This window comes from Sardina pilchardus, chromosome 10 (genome assembly GCF_963854185.1).
Source record: "Sardina pilchardus chromosome 10, fSarPil1.1, whole genome shotgun sequence".
Classification (NCBI taxonomy): domain Eukaryota; kingdom Metazoa; phylum Chordata; class Actinopteri; order Clupeiformes; family Clupeidae; genus Sardina; species Sardina pilchardus.
Window position 1 is genome coordinate 23,891,815 of NC_085003.1, and position 16,540 is coordinate 23,908,354.

Genomic DNA, 16,540 nt, shown 5'->3' on the forward strand with positions numbered 1-16,540 from the left:
AAGATAGGCATGTTAATCCCACTAGCAGGGTAAAAGATGCTAAATGTTGGTAAGTTAAATATAAATAAATACCATAAGCATACATACCTTTGGTTTAAAGTAAACTACCACCTTGTGATGCATATGTATTCAAGAACGCTTGGTTTGTCATGAGAGCAAAAGTAGGCTATATGAATTAACCTTAAATTCACAGACCTGTCAATTTCAGTGAGACATGGAATAGAGCATAAAATAAACAGCCTCTTTCCCATAGATTTATGAATTGCAGAGACACAAAGGCACAGTCTATGTCCTATACGCAGCACTGGCTGACTGGCAAGTAAAATGAAAGAACAGGTGCACAGAAGGCTACAGCCACACACACACACACACACACACACACACACACACACACACACACACACACACACACACACACACACACACACACACACTGAAACGCTTTGTCTGGCTTCCTGCCTGCCTTTTAACAGAGGGTTATGTTTAATGGAAAGTTAATATCGATTTAATGCTTGTCGATGTCTCCCTGTATCTTGGACCACCGCTAATCCCCTCAGTGTGCTGCCGTCCAGAATCCTCAGAAACAGATGCTATTGGTCAAACTGGACGAGCTGTGCCCGCAGACAGGCGCCTTGAACTCCGCAGTTGTAAATCGCCAAACAAATTACGCATCACCATATGTAGCCTATACGTTAAAAAAACATATAAATAAATATTTTTTTGGTTTGTTGGTTGGTTGATTTGTGTATATCGCCTCGGTGCACATCCTGGTCGCATTTGCGACACTTGGGGGCGATCATGCCGTGGGAGCGCACGATCGCGTGCGCGCGCCTCTGTCAGTATAGAGTGAGGGGCGCATTTATTTGGTTATAATATCTTGGAAATGTGTCTTTAATGGGCTCAATTGGGAATCGGACCAGCTGTTTTCTCTCTATTTGGTAAAGAAAACAATTGTGCTCGCCTTGGAAAGCAAGTAGAAATTAGTTTCGGTCAAGGAGGCTAAGCTATATTTCCTGCAAACCATCTGCTTGATCGGTACAATAGAGGGATTTTCGGGTGAGAGTGGAAGAATAAAATGCTTTGAACGTACAACAGTTCACTTTGTGAAGGTGCTGAGGTGTCTTAATACCGCTGCCTCAGGCGGATGATGCAAATTTAATGTCCATTTACTTTTGTTAAAGAAGGAATAATTTCATGGTCAAAACATATGGTTAGGCTATGCCTTACATTTTATTCATTTCCAGACTTGTTTAAGTTTAATCTCAACATAAATAATTTGGTGGCGGGTGTAGTGAAACAATAAGGGCAAATAGGAAGTGATTTGATATTGATAAAATAACACCAAGAATTGTCTGAGGACTTTTAAACGAACTCCCTGATAACTTTTTTCTACTGTTGCATTGCACTGATGAAATTCAGAGGTAATTCCTCCATTCGATATGGCGTTATGTCGACTTAGTAGGCTACCAACCAAAGAAATATAAATTATTAAATCCGCGGATGAGCAAATTCGCCTTGGCGTTTGTTATTACGCACCATTGATTTAGCGAAGTGCGAGCCACACCAACCCCATCCCTGGTGCCCCCACAAAATGTTTCACATTCTGTTATCAGGTTAAACCGTTTATCCCCTTCTTGTTCTATTTGAGGCCATATGAAGGAAGCTTGAAATATTGTTTTCGTTCATTCATCCCTCAATCCCGTGTTACAATCCATCTGTTTTAAGGGGGACGCCTGGCGCATAATTTCATGGAGATTTACCTTCTGTGCCATCGTTTAAGACGCACACGGGGGTCCGCTCCCGCTTTATAGCGCTTCCCTTCCAAAATCAAAGACCATGAGTTGACTCTGAGAAGATAAATGCGAAGGTAACTACTTCTACATGAATAGCCAGGGGGACAAAACTAAAAGAGCAGCGGTCAAACGCCATTAGTCACAGGTCTTAGTCCACAGGCCTCAGGAGTCGCCCCTTCTAGCTCATCGGACAGAAAAAGAATTTGTGTTCAAATAGAATCTTCGGAGGAAGAACTCTTTTGTTCTGCGTTTCTCCTATTTTATCTATTCCTTCAGTAGGCGTTGATCATTTTTTTCCTCCGGCCTCTCTAACGGAGTGGTGTGAGGAGCTGATGCTTTGACATCCCACATTAAAGTGGGCCCACGTGTGGCACAGCAAGGGTCTGACCTAGCTTTTCAAATCATGGCATTCCTCGTTTTCACGCACACTAACTCTGGAGGGAAAAGGTACAGCCTGTTATCTCACAAAAAAAAGAAAATCGGCGGAACCAAAACAAGGCCTCCAGAAACCTCCAAAATCTTCTATACACGTCCCCCCTATAATACATCGTTTCTATGCAGGCTTTTCGAACCTGGTATGTGGATATGTGCATAAAGTGTATAAAAGTAGAATATAGTCAACAGAAAATAGGCTACGGAAAAGCGCTTGCTTTCTGTGCCCTCTAGGTTTTCAGGTCAAAGCTGAGGATGATATAGCCTACTATTCGCCAATGTACCAAAAATTATTTAATTTATAAATAGGTAATGATTCTGTTAAGGATGGTGGACTTTTTTGTTTAATAAGTATTACACACTCCATAGGTTAGGCTATTAGCTTAATGTAACATATTAATATATTGAAATACATTTAAAATAACTCCTCTATAAAGGCTATACAATTCTACTTATAAATAACCCACTGACTAGTACTAGTTGACTAGTAAGATATGATTTTTCATATATATGGAAAATAATACATATTAAATATAAACATACAGGTCTCAAACGAATTTTAAAAAAAACAGCAATAAAAATGTATTGCATGTAATTGCTTTTCTGTGTGCAGCTCTGACAAAAATAGAGACTATTTGCTGTGGCTGTTTGCTATGTGCAGTAGGCTACACTGGTAATCTCTTTCTTCACGAGATGCATTGTCAAAACGTTGCAGAAAATTATTTGTGAAAGCAAAACTAGTTTTATTTGATTGTTCTTTATCAAGTTAAAAAGGCAGGTTGATGCAAAAGAAATAATCCAAAATAAACGACGGTAAAAAGGTGGTAAATCGACACCAAATATATGCATGACTACATACACATGCATGTATGTATGACTACATTTCTTGTTCAAAATGTTTTGTGCATTGTTTGATGATGTTTAATCCAGCCACAAATTGCTTGAGTCGACCAATCAGCGAGCTCAGAATTCGGTACGAAAGAACTCACTAGGAGAACTTTGTTGAACCTCATTGTTCCGGCTGTCACTTGTGAAAGGCTTTGCCAACGGTCCCCTATAAAACCCTTTCCTCAGGAGGGAAGGGTCAGAGGAGTTTCATCAGACCATCACCCTGGATGCTAACAGAAGTAGTCTCTTGCAGTGAAAAAGGGCTCAAGACAGACGTATTTTGTTTTCTATTTTTGTTGTATCTGGCGAAGGTGCAATGATGTTCCCAAGTGTTCTTGCGCCACCCGCGATGTATCCGAATCTTTTGCGGCCCGTTACCGCGCTGACTTTGCCACCGTCTTTGCAGTCCGCGTTCAGCACTCACTCTAGCTTTCTGGTGGAGGACCTGTTGAGGATCAGCCGGCCAGCCAGTTATATGCACAGGACAATTCCTTCCCCGAGTGCCTCTCCCCCTGCAACGGGAACCACGACATCTGTGGCGGACCACATCTCCATCTGCATGTCTAAAAGAACTGCCTCGCCACAAACCTCCTTACCCAACAGCGACCCCAACTACTTGAAGTTTGGGGTGAATGCCATCTTAGCCCCATCACGCAACGGTAAGCTATTTACGTTGTTTGAGTTTGTTATATAGAACAGCCTTGGTTTCAGCTCTTGCAGCTTGGGTAACATGACAAGTATTGATAGGCCTATAGATGCACATGCCATAGAGATTATGTCTGATTACTAGGTGCATTTAGCATTATTCATTACTTAAACATTTAGCCATTTTCAGCTAACTGTCATTTTGCCTTTCTTGCACCACAGCATCATCACCACCCCCGGTGACAGACATGCACGTGAAGAGCATTCCTTTCTCATATTTTGATGGGTCGTTTCAACCGTTTATCAGAGCATCATACTTCCCAGGTGAGTTTCCTCTATTCTGTCCCCAGTAAGGTGTTTGTGATTGTACATGACAAGATCGTATACAATACCATAGTTCGAGGCTGAAAGCAGCAGAACATCGTGGAATCGGTCTCGCCAATTTGATGCCCTATTTAGCAAATGCAGTGACTGCTGACATTTTGCGCCGGTTCCCCTAATCTACAAATTAGTTGGAATTGTCATGGTCTAAATTTGAGGCGGGTCCCTTCTCACAAGGAAGCTGCTGGCGTCTCTTCATCGCCTCCCTTTTCCCACCGAGTCAGTGCACTTTGCCACTGCTTGCTTACAAAGCTTTCAGCACCATGACCAATTGGTCAGCTCCCTCCGGGCTGCCACACACAGACAGGCCGTTGACTTAGGCATGCTGTTGATAGGCATTTACCAGTCATGGACTAATTTCCCATTAGTAGCTATTCAGTTTCAATATTCCCACAAGACCACATAGAGTGCTGTGTGGTGAATGGAAATCAAGGTACAAAACCCAGGGGACAATATCTGTAGCCTACATTTCTTTCTGTGAAATAATTAAGCAGTGTAGGCCTATGCCATTTTAGAAATTAGAGATATTCTCCATTCATCTGTTTTGATAATGAAGGTGATGGCTTACGTTCAAAATGTTGCATGTAGCCTAATCATTTATGTCTTTTCAAAAGACTAACTTATAGGCGTTTGCTTCTTAAAAGTAGACGTATACGCTTTAAGTGGTTTGTTGGTTGTGTGAATATACGTCACCAAAACAGCTGTATGAATAGCTTTTCGTGCTCACTTAATGAAAATGATTTGAGGGCCAAAACGGGCCCGCCATCAGTATTCCCCAAATGATCTTGGCATGCAGTTGTGTTTAGTTTGAAAGTGTAAATCTCCTTTGTGGGCATAATATATGGCTTTAGCGGCCTGTCCTAAGCCTTTTTCAGTTAGTTCATTACGACACAATTACCGTTCACGGTTCATTAGCGCCTCTATCTCTCATTGGAGCTCTCTGAAAGGATGCTCGGCCTTTTTACCATACCAATGCTTTTGGAAACCAAGCAATGTGCTAATTAGTTACTTCGTGGCATTTCACGCAAATGGATTGTATTTAATAACACAAGAACAATAAACCAGTCAATATTTATAGACTTCGAGTAGGCTACTTTAATTCTCAGTAGTCTACCCAACCGCGCCCCTTGAAAAGACAATCGTAGAAGCCTTGAGGTAATTGTGTAGTCCTGCTTCTTTACGATATAGAAAGACTTACCGTTATTAAATGATGTCTATTTCTGTGTTGTTTGATAGCATCATCTGCAGTGGTACCTATCCCTGGGACATTCTCATGGCCCCTTGCAGCAAGAGGGAAACCGAGGCGGGGAATGCTGCGGCGGGCTGTGTTCTCCGATGTTCAACGGAAAGCTCTAGAAAAGATGTTTCAAAAACAGAAATATATCAGCAAACCTGACAGAAAGAAGCTCGCTTCAAAACTCGGACTGAAGGACTCCCAGGTAAATATATAACCTACATCTAATCATTAGGCTGCCATGTTCATTCACTGCTCAGTAAAACAGTCAGTAGGCCTATGGCAAAACATATTTGTTGCAAGTTCTAACATCTCACCGTTTGATCCTAATAGGTGAAAATATGGTTCCAGAACCGACGAATGAAATGGCGCAACTCCAAAGAGCGCGAACTTCTGTCGTCTGGAGGATGCAGAGAGCAAACGCTGCCGACAAAAATGAATCCAAACCCAGACCTCAGTGACGTGGGAACAGGGAACAAAACCTGCGAGGATGAACTAGAGGCCTTCAGAGGCGAATCACCACGTCTAACGTACTGTCACTCACATCAGACGCACCAACATTTCAACAGCACTGAATCCAACCCAATGTCACCGACCAGCTCAAGCAAACATTCAGACTTTTCAGAAACTGAAGATGAGGAAATAACAGTGTCTTAAATTTGTACACAAGTTATACGTGATTTATATAGTCCACTCGACTTATTTACAAAAAAGTTTTGATATTATTGCAGAAGAGGATGTCTCCTTTATAGTAACATTGCAATACGTTTGCCCAACATCCCTATTTTCTGGGACAATATTTGGCAGAGTATCCATAAAATATGACTTGGAATTTATCAAATGTTATGAGAAAGATGCACGTCTTTTATACACTTCGCTGTGTTTTGGCAGCCAATGACGTTTGTATATTGATTTGTATTAATGTTTGTATGTTTATAAGCAAACACCAAGAGTGTTGAAATCATGATGCTGTTGAAGTAGACGTAATGCATTAAATCAGACATGTAGAGATGTAAATTAAAGACCTATATTTTGTAAACTGTCTTTTATGCAAATGTATATACTTAAAATATGTAATATTTTCTACAAATTAAATGTCATAAAAACAATAATTGGCTCATGCTTTCACTGATAATATTATAACAGATACAGGTTTCTTTACAAGTTATTTTACACTTGAATAAAAGTATATCCGAACCCATTTAAGAACAGACACACCCAAAACCTTTCAATACAGATGCATTTTAATATACAAAAACAAACAATTTGAACAGTGATAATATGTACTGCCATGGAATTTACAGACTGTGACTGAAAATCTACAACCTTACTGTTGAGCACTGTACATAAAAACATGGCCTATCTCTCTTAAAAGTTGTTAGAAAAAGTTCTCAAAATGTTGATCTGAAATCAGATATTTACAAACGTATGTTACAAACACAAGAAAAATGTACAAAAACGAATTGCACTACACAATGAATGATTCAATTCCCACACACAAATGATCAAACATCTTAACAACGTGGTCAACAACTCCTCCCTCTTATTTTGATGACATGAACCTTAACATTCTTAAACACAAAGATATGGTAGTCCAACAAAACAACACAAATAAACAAAAACATCAACAAAAAAGCTCGGGAGGATTCACATGTCAATGAACTTTCGGCACAACAAACACTAGCAGCTCCTAAAACTGCGGGGTACCTATTTGGTTTCAGTCCAAATAAAAAAAAAAAAAAAAAGGAAAATGGGTGTTGCATAGATTTCTTTATCAGATAGATATATAGCACTCAAAATAAGAACAATAAAACAACTCACCGAGACTGAATGAATTCAAAGGGGAGTAATATGAGTGAAATTGGATCTTAAGACACTTCATCTGCTGAGGGAATAAAGTGCAGTCACTCCCACTAAAGCAACACTGAAGACTCATTTATACTTAATGCAAATAGGGACTGCGCTAAGTCTTCCAAGCGGACTACTAGGCACGCCAGCAGTTCAGTTCAAAGGAGAGCTGGGAACAGCATGTGCAGATCCCCCAAAAGTGCTTCTAAAGTCTCAGGAACTTCTCCAGCTCACAAAAACCAGTGGTGCTTTCGGCTCTTCAGTCAGCACTTGGGATAAACGCACTCTCACGTTAGACAAAGCGGCTCAGAAATCTGACCACCTACAACGCCACAAGGCTCTCTCTGTGCCTTGCCCTGGGGCTCAGCTCCGATAGGTGTGCTTGTTTCCATACAAAAATGCTAGCATCACCTAGCATTAGATTACTGTGCCTCATAATTACATACAGTGTGATTCAATACCTCAGTCAGACCGCAAAACTACATGATCAAAGTCCCGATCACCCAGCTGGAGCTGACCAGGGAAGACCATCACTTCAGCATCAGAGGGGCTCAACACATTTCTCTATTTGTATTCTTGACCTCTACCAGAGCACTGCTGAGGCACTAGCGTGTACAGCCCTGGAGCTACGTTCACATGGACGCGAACAGGTGCTCTCATCTCTGCTAGACAAGCACTAAGGCATTGCGAGTAGATGCAGGTAGCGACAGGATGGTTCAGTGGAACCAGCTGAGGGAGCCGAGTTCCAACAGACTGGTGCAGTTCAATTTCAGTTTTGTGAAAATGTGCTTACACAATGTGCATACAAAGTACAAAAAAGGCTGTAGAAGTATGAATCTGAAGACTGTGATGTTCCTGCATCTTAACTGGTCCGAGGACTCAACAACACAGAGTGCGCTGATTAGTAGTTACTGTGTGTGTGGGGTTTGTCAGAGTGTTTCACTGCATACTCTGCGTGTGAAATAGGCATGTCGACTGTAGACATGCGTTAATGAAAAAAAACATGACACAAAAGTGTATTGATTGAAACGGGACAGATAAAAATGAAAAGTAGTCACAGCTGAGACCCACATCATTTAGTGATGCAAATGTTACTCGAACCTGCATTAACACCGACAGGTTGGAGTTTTAATGACTCTGGTTTTCTGTTGAAACGTTGGGTTCACAGTTCACATTTGTGTTGTTCACAAAAAAAGACATGTAAAATGATGTGAACTTCCACGAAGCAGAGGCTGAAATTCCTCATAGTTGTATCACTTTAATTCGCTTTTTACCATTTTGCGCTTCACTGTCCCTCCCAAAATCTCTGCTTTTACCTGCAGTCCTTTCAGGAAGAGAGACAAGCGAGTCTCTTATTGCTTGATATAAAGTATCTTTTTCAGTTTGTCACTACTGAGAGCAGGCCGTCTGGACATCACAGTGTAGACTCCAGTGAAGAGTCGATCACGTTGTCTTGGTGACTGTTGCTGTTGGAGTCGCTGTCGTAGCTCTGAGGGCCTGTGGAATGAGCCGCCTCCTTCAGCCTCATCAGCATGTTCATCTGTGGGAAATGACATTGTAGTAGAAATATTTTATCATTTACTTTAAACATGAACATCAGCTTCTGTTCACGCCAAAACTTGTCAACCAACTAACCATGTGACCTTTTGAACATATGTTGATGATGCAACCTTCTGACCGTGTGACTGATCATTGTTGATGAGGCCTTTCTTCTTGATTCAATCAAGAGGAGGCAAGGCCTTTAAATGCAGAGAGAACACACTTATCGGGAGGCCCAGTAGGCCACTGCCCTAAGCAGTGTGCTGACGCTGGGTCTCCGGCCGTAGTCTTGAACTGTTGTTAGCTAATAAATGTCTTACCATGCTTTATAATCTCTGAAACTGTCTTTGTCTGCTTGATACTGAATTTTCTTACTTCAACATCACAACAACCTTTTAAAAGTTCTCTCAGGGCATGAGTACAGGTGTTACACCAAAGGTTCCAATTCACAAACATAGTCGAACATTTGTGAACTTTTTGCAAACAATCCTGTTTGCCTTGAGTTTTCCACAAACATTTGCTGTGCTGTGACCCAGAGGTCAGTGATAGAGATGTCTTACTAGAGGGTCGCTCTCGGCCTCTCCCTGAGCGTCCTGCTTGCTGTGGCCGCCCTCGCGGGCCAGCGAGTAGCCGTCAAATCCCACGTCCTCGGGCCGGAGCTGCAGGAGCGGCGGCCACTCGTGCTGCTGAGGACTGGCCGCCCACGGGAAGCTCTCCATCACCCACTTGGCAGGGTCCTCCCAGGCCGCCCTGCGCCCATACAGCTGACCGGGAAACAAACACTCAGCCTCAGTGTGAAGCTACACTTCAAAAAACGCTTGGCTTTTCTTTTTACTTTGAATAGTACTTTTCTGAACATTATGTGCCATTATGTGTCTGATTAAGAAATTATGCACAGTAAAAAAAAAACACCTTTGTCTACTCTAGATCATAAATATAATACATAAATATATAAATTGTATACACACTATTATAGTGTGTATACTATTTATATTCTATATTTTATACTATATTCTATTTTATACTATATTCAGCAAGTCAGCAAAGGCCTAAAAAGCAGGCCACTAATCCTAACGTGTGTGTTAGTTGTGAAGTGGTGTGAGAGCTGGACTGGTACCTGTAGTCCTTCTCTGACTGCCTCCAGCATGTAGGGGATGATGGAGTAGTTCCACAGGTCTGTGAACCACACCCGCGCCCCCTCCACATCCATGGGGCAGGACAGGAAGAGCCGCGGCCCTGGACGGGTGGAACAGGAAGAGGACATCAGACAACATAGAGTGGCTTTTAAAGAGAAACATTGCCGGTTTCGTTCTACGCTTGCAGGTTTCTCTGCAGAGCTTCCCCTACAGCTTTAGCGTGTATATTTTACAACACCCCTCAATCGGTCAGTCTGCCTTTTCATGAGCATGATCGCAAGGCTGTGAGACTTTCTGTTTGTCAGTAAACCGTCCAGCCGGCCCAAAGTTGCAAGGGTGGTTTTTCCACTCACAGACGCTAGGTGGAAGCGAAACGGCCCATTCAACCCGGAAAAAGAGATTTATAACCAATAATATTAATGCTAAGGTAAATTTCTATAAATATTTTTTATTGATTTTCACTTTTTGACAACACAAAAAGGGATAACTACTACAAATCCCCTACACAAGGAAATAATTAGAGACAATCTACACTCAACAACAACAACAACAACGGCTCAGTTTCACACACATCATTACAATAATCATTACAAAAAATAAAAATGATGACTGTTACACAATGTTACATACACAGCAATAAGCAATCATTTATGACCTTTCCAAAAATCCCTGTAACATAATGTCAGAGACACTAGGGTCCAAGAAATTCAAATAAGGTTCCCAGATCTTAAAAAATTGGTTTGATTTTGAACGTATTACACATGTCAGGTATTCTAAAGGCACCATGTCAGACAATACCTCATGCCAACCCTTAATAGTTGGCACTTTATCACTAATCCATCGTAACAGAATATTTTTCCTAGCTGCATATGTTAGGATACAATAGAGTCTCTGATTTTTTAAAATCACAAATCTAGCTGGTAGACCAAGAATAAGAGACATAGGATCCATTTCCAGCTTCACACTCAATATCTTTTCCATTTCTGTTACAATATCAGACCAATATCTCTGCAGTTTATAACATGACCACAAGCAGTGAGTCAGAGTACCGACTTCTGTTTTACATTTCAGACACATAGGCGACAAAGTGCAATTAAACAGATGTCTGCGATTGGGAGAAATGTGCATTCTATGTAAAATCTTGAACTGTATTGATTTAGCACGGTTACAAACGGAAATTGAGTTAGCATAGGTCCATATATCACACCATTCATTATCGTGTATTGCAATAGAAAGCTCAGTCTCCCACTTTCCTCTAAGATCCTGTAAGGCTATAGCTGGTAGTACACGTAAGGCCCTATAAAGTAGTCTAATAGACATCCTCCCAAATGTTCCAAACAGAACCCTCTCCAAAGGAGATGGTTCAAAGTTATCGGTGAGAGTTGTGCTTTGCAATATGTAATGTCTTATTTGTAGATAACGAAAGAAATGCTGTCTGGGGATGTTATACTTCTCAACCAATTGACTAAATGACATTAATGTCTTATTTAAAAACAGATCTCTCAGCGTGTAAATGCCAAAGTTGTGCCAAAGCTTAAAGCCAGCATCCAGCAACCCTGGTTGAAAATCAGGATTGTTCAGGATGGGAGTGTAGATTGATGTTAGTTTTGACCGTCCTTCGAGTCTGCGCATTAATCGCCATGCCTTAATTGTATTAAGAGTAATAACATTATCACAGCATGATCTAATTATTTTAAAGCTTTTAATAAACAGTAAATCCCTTAGTGGATATTTAGACAAGAATGTCTCCACATCCAGCCAGACAGACGTGTTACTGCTGAAAAACCAGTCATAAACATATCGCATATGAGCACATATTTGGTATTTTCTAAAATTAGGCAGGTCTAAACCACCTTCAGAGCTTGGCATCTGTAAAGTAGCCATCTTCAATTTGGGTTTACGTTTGCTCCAGATGAACGCACTCAGCCAGCCATTTAGCTTCTTTACAACTCCATTCGAGAATAAAATGGGGATCATTTGGATTGGGTACAGCAATCTAGGCAAAATATTCATCTTGATCATAGCAATACGTCCTAGCCAAGAAATTGGCAATGAGCTCCAGCGCTCCAAATCTTGTTTCACCTTCTCAAACAGTGGGACAAAGTTGGTTTTATACATATGCTGAAATATAGGGGTTATATATATGCCTAGGTATGTAAAACCTTCTGGTGACCACTTAAAGGGGAAAGAAGGCAGTAAATTAGGAACTGAGTTTAGGCTCCCAAGTGGCATAGCTTCCGACTTTGTGAAATTAATTTTATATCCAGAAAATTTACTAAATGAATCAATGACTTGAAGTAACACGGGTATTGAGGTTTCTGGTCTCGCAATATAGATCAAAACATCGTCTGCATAAAGACTTATCTTATGGTCTATCTTGTCTATTTGTAAGCCAGAAATAGAAGGTATTGTCCTTATGGCCTCTGCCAATGGTTCTATAACCAAGGCAAATAGGAGAGGAGACAGGGGGCACCCCTGTCTGGTTCCTCTGTACACAGGAAAGTTATCAGACCTTATACCATTAGCTAGTATAGCTGCTTGGGGGTTATTATATAAGACCTTGATCCATCCAATAAAATTATCCCCTAAACCAAATTTGTCTAAACAATAAAATAAATAGGACCATTCAACTCGGTCAAAGGCTTTCTCCGCATCCAGAGAAAGCACCAAACCATCAATTTGTCTCTTTTTAAAAACTTGAATGATGTTCAGAAGACGCCTGACGTTGTTAGAAGAATTCCGCCCCTTTATAAACCCAGTTTGATCTGCTTTTATGATTTTCGGTAGTAGACTTTCCAGGCGTGTGGCCAAAATTTTTGCCAAAATCTTTCGGTCAACATTTAAAAGGGATATGGGCCTATAGGATCCACACGACTCTGGGCATTTCCCTTTTTTAAGGATGAGAGAAATATTTGCCTCTCTTAGTGTCTGGGGCAATTGGTTATTTGAAAACGCATCGTTAAACATGCTGACCAAGGGATCCACCAGTAAGCCTAGAAATTCTTTATAGAATTCAGAACAGAACCCATCAGGTCCTGGGGCTTTTCCGTTCTGCAGTATCTTTATAGCATTTATCACCTCTTCCCTGGAAATGGGGGAGTTTAGTTTAAGACTATCCTCTGGTGCTACAGTGGGCAATCTTAATGGGGCAAAAAAAAGATCCATCAAAACAGGTGCATCATTTGGCAGTTCTGAAGTATAAAGATTGTGGTAAAATGCCTTGAAAGTGTTATTAATAAGCTTATTATCATACAGGCGATTGCCTTGTGCATCGCAAAGGGCTGCAATACTCTGTGATTCCGCTCTCTTTTTGGTGAGATAAGCCAAGTATTTTCCAGGCTTGTCCCCATGTTCATACATCTTTTGTCTAACAAATCTAAGTTTGGCCTCCTCGTTTTGTGTTAGAAGGTTATCTAAAGTTGTTTTGATTGCATTCATTTCTGCCATTATAGTGGGGGATGGAGCTGACAAATAGGCCTCCTCTTTAGCCTTAAGCTCAGCCATTAGCTTGGTTTGTTTCTCATTTTTTTGTCTTTTCTTACTGGCTGAAAAGGATATTATCAACCCTCTAGCAAACGCTTTAGCAGTTTCCCAAAGTAAAGCAGAGTTGTCTGTGGACTGCATATTAGTGGTAAGAAAATATCCAAATTCAGTAGTGAAGTGAGTAATAAATGTTTGATCTTTCAAGACAGATGTGTTCAGTCTCCAGTACCTCCCTCCACTGTTCAATCCCTTAATGGAAAGTTCCAAAACCATCTCAGCATGATCAGAAATCAAAATACTGCCAATAGAGCAGGACAAAGCCCTATGCAGAGAGAGCCCTGACAAAAAGAAATAGTCAATCCTGGTATGGCAGCCATGGGGAGCAGAAAAAAAAGTGTATGCTTTACCAGCAGTATGAAGTGCTCTCCAAACATCTACATATCCTAATTCCTCACAAATCAAACCAAGCGCTTTAGCCTGTGGTGAAAGAGGCATAGCTTTAGAAGGGAGCCTATCTTTAACTGGATTTAATAAGCAATTAAAATCCCCACCCACAATGGCAATGTCTGACTGAATAGCAGAGAAATCCAAAAACACTTTAGTTATGAAGTCAGAAGGGTGAGCGGGTGGGTAGTATACATTCAATATAGAAATTGTTACACCTTGTAAGACCCCCTTTACAATAACATATCGGCCACTTTGGTCTTTAACGCAGTCCTGTACTGAAAAATGTAAATTCTTTTTCACCAAAACAGCCACCCCTCTACTCCTTGAAGTAAATGAAGAGAAGAAAACCTGAGCAAAACCCCCCTGTTGCAGTTTGAGATGTTCTTCGTTATCTAAATGTGTTTCTTGCAAGAGAGCAATATCAATGTCACTTCTTTTCAAAAAGGTCAAAATCTTTCTTCTTTTAACAGGATTATTAACCCCTTTTATATTCCACGTACAAATGCGTAATTTATCCCTCGTCATATTGCCTCACTTTAACCATATGTAAACAGAGAGAGAGAGAGAGAGAGAGAGAGAGAAATAGCCCATAGGCCTACTGAGTATGTCATAAAAAATAAAATAAAATAAAAGCCTGTAACATGATATGAATTCACTGAGCCAAGAGAAAAACACTGGTAATACAACCAGGAACTATTATACACAGAAAAACAACACCAACTTAAAAGTTCAAGGGGGATATCCCTGCTACCTAACATGCAGGGAACACTAAACCACCACCACAGCAAGCTTAAAGTGCTTGCTATCCTATCCTTATCCCACACCATAGTAGTAACACTACTACTACAGACAAAACACAAGAGGGAAATCCTACTGCAGCACATTCACAGTGGCTAAATAAATGTAAATAGAATGTACAAAAGATTTTGGTTGAATTCAATGGTAAACACAGGATAAGATTGACTCATCATTATAGAGGTAGGTCTACAGAACTGCTAGGCTAATCAGTGTCCAATCCACCGTTCTCCGACCCATCAATCTGGCTCAGCCTACCTCTGCGTTCTTCTTCCAGCGTATGAGCAAGTAGCGCGGCATCAGATGGAGAGTCGAATCTTCTCTGTTTTCCATCCACTGTCACCCTTAAAGTAGCCGGGTACAGCAAGGCATATGTCACCTTAAGTTTCTTTAGCCGTGCCTTTGTATCGTCAAATGCCTTGCGTCTCCGAACCACCTCGGCTGAGAAGTCGTTGAAAAAGGATATTTTGGACTCTTTGGATGTAGAGACGTCTTGATCGCGGGAACCCAGTCGCCTCGCCGCATCCATCACTCGCTGTTTATCGCGAAAGTTGTGGAACTTAATTATCAAAGGCCTTGGACGCTGATTCGGGTTGGGCTTTGGTGCCATGGATCTGTGGGCTCGGTCAAGCTTCACTCGGTCGCCTTTCACCGTCATTTGGAGGTGTTCAGGAATCCATCTTTCTAAGAATTTAACTGGATCCTTCCCCTCTGAGTCCTCGGGTAAGCCAACGATACGCACATTACATCTACGACCCCGATTGTCCAAGTCATCTATGTGTTCAAGCATGTCACGAACTTGTTTTTCAAGTGATGCTATCCTAGCCTCAGAGGCTAGAGCTGTTTCCTCCACATCAATTATTCGCTTTTCAGCCTCTTCCATGCGTGTGGCGACAGCTTGTATTTGTGAAGTCTGTTCTTTAATGGCATCTAGAACCGTGGAAATTTTCGTATCGATGACTTTCGTTAGATTGTCTGTTATATTATCCAAAGCCTGGATAATGCTAGGCTCCACAGTGCCTGCGTTTACATCCGCTAGCTCAACTCTGGCACAAGGTTTCGCCGGAGTATTTTTCTGAAGTCTTTTCAACGCCTTTTTGTCCATACTGTTCGACTTTTGCGGAAAATAAATGTCAAGGCTCATGTTAGGATGCCTTCCTCACAATTTGGTTATATGTCTATTGTACAAACACGTATTTAAGCATAAATGATAAGAAAAGCCACTGGAGCTGCTGCACCGTGCTGCTCACTCTACGGCGCCATCTTGTTCCCCCAATGCTAAGGTAAATTAAGATAAAAAAAAATAAAACCTTCAATCTTATGCACTAGGAATGTAATTCGGACAAAAGAATGAACATTATGAAACTATATCTGATGTGTTGGACAGTCAAAAATACTGATCAGTGCACATTAAGTGCATATCTTTATCTATATTACTTTGTTATCAGTGGTTTCGTCCTGTTTTGTTTTCTGTGTAAAATGCTATTCATGGGTTTCATCAGGTCCATTTCCACAGGTGTATCAATCAAGCACTATGCAGTCTGCATTCATAATCTAGGCGCTTGATTTTATACACTTGCGCAAAGGGACCTGATGAAACCCATGAATTCCTAAACCACTTAAAAGAAGGAGGGAGATCTCCTGTCCTGATGAGTGAGCGCGAGCGAGGTGTCTCTCACCGATAGTGACGTCGGAGGAGCTGTGGGCCTCCAGGAAGCGGTTGAGGTGGTGCCACATGCAGGGCAGCCACTCCACCACGCGCACCAGCTCCGCGCTCCGCGTGCGGCTGCTGATCTCCGTCTCCAGAAGCTTCCGGCGCAGGAAGCGTCCCAGGAAGCCCTTCAGCGGCTCCGTGTGGTTGGCACACAGAACCCACCTGCGGGAACACGTAGAGGGTCAGACTCTGACATGATAACAGC

The 16,540-nt window shown here is 41.4% G+C and overlaps 2 protein-coding genes across 5 annotated transcripts in view; one reads left to right on the top strand and one right to left on the bottom strand.

The window, feature by feature from the left end:
* The first annotated feature begins 3,429 nt into the window (after positions 1 to 3,429).
* On the top strand, positions 3,430 to 6,485 carry dbx1b (developing brain homeobox 1b). Its single transcript, XM_062547171.1, has 4 exons — positions 3,430 to 3,772; positions 3,981 to 4,082; positions 5,376 to 5,578; positions 5,707 to 6,485. The coding sequence occupies exons 1-4, from the start codon at positions 3,430 to 3,432 to the stop codon at positions 6,028 to 6,030; spliced, it is 972 nt and encodes a 323-aa protein (XP_062403155.1). The 3' UTR covers positions 6,031 to 6,485.
* Positions 6,486 to 6,595: 110 nt separating this feature from the next.
* Positions 6,596 to 16,540, bottom strand: part of nav2b (neuron navigator 2b) — a 67,095-nt gene continuing 57,150 nt past the window's right edge. For all 4 annotated transcript variants that reach the window (XM_062547176.1, XM_062547174.1, XM_062547173.1 and 1 more), the window contains 4 exons: positions 16,301 to 16,497; positions 9,878 to 9,996; positions 9,321 to 9,524; positions 6,596 to 8,761 (listed from right to left, as the gene is read on the bottom strand). In XM_062547176.1, coding sequence (XP_062403160.1) covers positions 8,636 to 8,761; positions 9,321 to 9,524; positions 9,878 to 9,996; positions 16,301 to 16,497 — 646 coding nt within the window. In that variant the 3' untranslated portion in view covers positions 6,596 to 8,635. The remainder of the gene's footprint in view (positions 8,762 to 9,320; positions 9,525 to 9,877; positions 9,997 to 16,300; positions 16,498 to 16,540) is intronic.

Coding starts and splice junctions, on each gene's coding strand:
- dbx1b (XM_062547171.1), top strand. CDS start 3,430: ATGATGTTCCCAAGTGTTCTTGCGCCACCCGCGATGTATCCGAATCTT. Junction 4,083..5,375: donor CAGAGCATCATACTTCCCAG/GTGAGTTTCCTC, acceptor GTTGTTTGATAG/CATCATCTGCAGTGGTACCT. Junction 5,579..5,706: donor TCGGACTGAAGGACTCCCAG/GTAAATATATAA, acceptor TGATCCTAATAG/GTGAAAATATGGTTCCAGAA.